General features: G+C 69.9%; 1 protein-coding gene across 1 annotated transcript in view; it reads right to left on the bottom strand.

Annotated features, from left to right (window-relative positions):
* LOC100999222 (small integral membrane protein 10-like protein 2A) overlaps positions 1 to 1,259 on the bottom strand; it is a 134,853-nt gene extending 133,594 nt beyond the window's left edge. The window contains exon 1 of the mRNA XM_003918316.4: positions 589 to 1,259. Coding sequence (XP_003918365.1) covers positions 941 to 1,177 — 237 coding nt within the window. The 5' untranslated portion in view covers positions 1,178 to 1,259 and the 3' untranslated portion in view covers positions 589 to 940. The remainder of the gene's footprint in view (positions 1 to 588) is intronic.
* Positions 1,260 to 1,626: the final 367 nt, after the last annotated feature.

Genomic DNA, 1,626 nt, shown 5'->3' with positions numbered 1-1,626 from the left:
CTGTCTCCAAATACAGAGCTTGCGGGGTGCCCTCAGGTAGGGGCAGGAGAACACGAGGGACAGCAGGAGCAGGCAGAGACCAGTCCCCTGGCCCCAAAGACAGGGCAGGAGGCAGTTTTGCCAAGGGCTGTGCAGGAGCTGCAGAGAGTCCCAGGGCTGAGGGCTGAGAACAGACCAGACACAGGGCTCAGCCTAGAAGAGAACGGTCCTCCCTATGCCCACAGACTGGTGGGGAAGAGAAGGGTGGGGGCATCGTTGCTCCTCTAGGGCCTGCCCGGGGCCGCCCCCAGCCCATTACCCTCCATTCCTCAGGGTTCAGGGGACACCCTGGGGGCCTCTGTGGAAAGGGAGGCAGGCACTGGGACGTGGGCGGGAGGGGTCCGCCCCTCACCCTATCCAGCAATCATGACTGGGGAGGAGGGGAGAGCCTGCGGCTGCTTTTCCTTTCCTCAGCTGCGCTCCACAGCTCTTTGGGCTGGTTTGCCCCGGTGCCTTCCATATTTATATTTCCCCCTGACCGCCAAGGCGCCCTGACATCTGGAGGGCAGAGCCACCGCCCCTCCCCCATTCCAACCTGTCGCCTCCTACCTTTCTGCTCGGGGCCTGGAAAGACAAGTCGCCGCAGCAGAATTCCCTCCTTCTAGTTTCCCCCTCTTTGGCCAATGTGAGGCAACAGGTAGGCCGAGCCCAGGTAGTTTCTGGAGCCCGATGCCCGTTCAGTGCGTTTCTGCGCGATCCGGGCTCCCCAGGCTGAGACAGCGGCTGGGGCCAGGGCTGGGCAGTCCTGCCCGGACGGCGTAGGTCTAGAGTCCAGGGGCCCGAGCCGCCCCGCCTCCACCCCTCGCCGCGGCCCAGCTGTCCTTCATGCCGGCGACCCGGCCGGGGGCGGGCGGGGACACGGGCGCCCCTCCAGCCGGGCCTCCGCCACCGCCGCGGGTGCTCACTCGATCCGCACCTGCAGGCGGACGTTGAGCATCACCGAGGCCACGATGTAGAAGTAGGGGAAGTTCATGCGCAGCCGCCAGGCCAGGTCGAAGAAGGTGAGCAGCGTGCGCGTAAGCCCCTTGCAGAAGGCGCCGTAGGAGCCTCGGGCCGCCGCTGAGCGCGACAGCCGCACCGCCAGGCCAGACAGGGCGGCCGCCGCCGCTGCCGCAGACAGAGCCGCCGACGCCGCCATGGGCCCGGGCCCCGCGCAGGCCCCGCCGACCGACTGACCCGCACGAGCGCTAGCCTCAGGGCGCCGGCACCCGAGCACTAGCGCACCCCACGGGTCGCCCGGAGCCCCGTCCGCCCCGCCCCCGCCCCCGCGCCCGCTCCCGCGCCCCGCCCTCGTGTTCCCCAGGCGGAGCTGGGCTCAGGCTGCCGCTGCCTCGGCCCCTCCTCCACGATCCCGCACAGCTCCGCCCCCTCCACACCTCCTCACTGTGGGCCGCCCCCGCCCCCGCCATAGCTCCGCCGCGGGCGTAGCCACACCCGCAAGCGGGAGCCGCAGAGAGGCCGTCAGCGTCGCGACCCCGCCTACTAGACAGGCCCCGCAGGCTCAGCTCCTCCCACTGCCCGGTCCCGCCCACACGGCCCCGCTTCTTTCCGGGCACCTCCCGAGGCTGGAGTGGATTGAAGGGTGGA

Source organism: Papio anubis, chromosome X (genome assembly GCF_008728515.1).
Source record: "Papio anubis isolate 15944 chromosome X, Panubis1.0, whole genome shotgun sequence".
Lineage (NCBI taxonomy): Eukaryota > Metazoa > Chordata > Mammalia > Primates > Cercopithecidae > Papio > Papio anubis.
The sequence above is the reverse complement of the archived record's forward strand: the minus strand, read 5'-3'. Positions and strand labels throughout refer to the sequence as shown.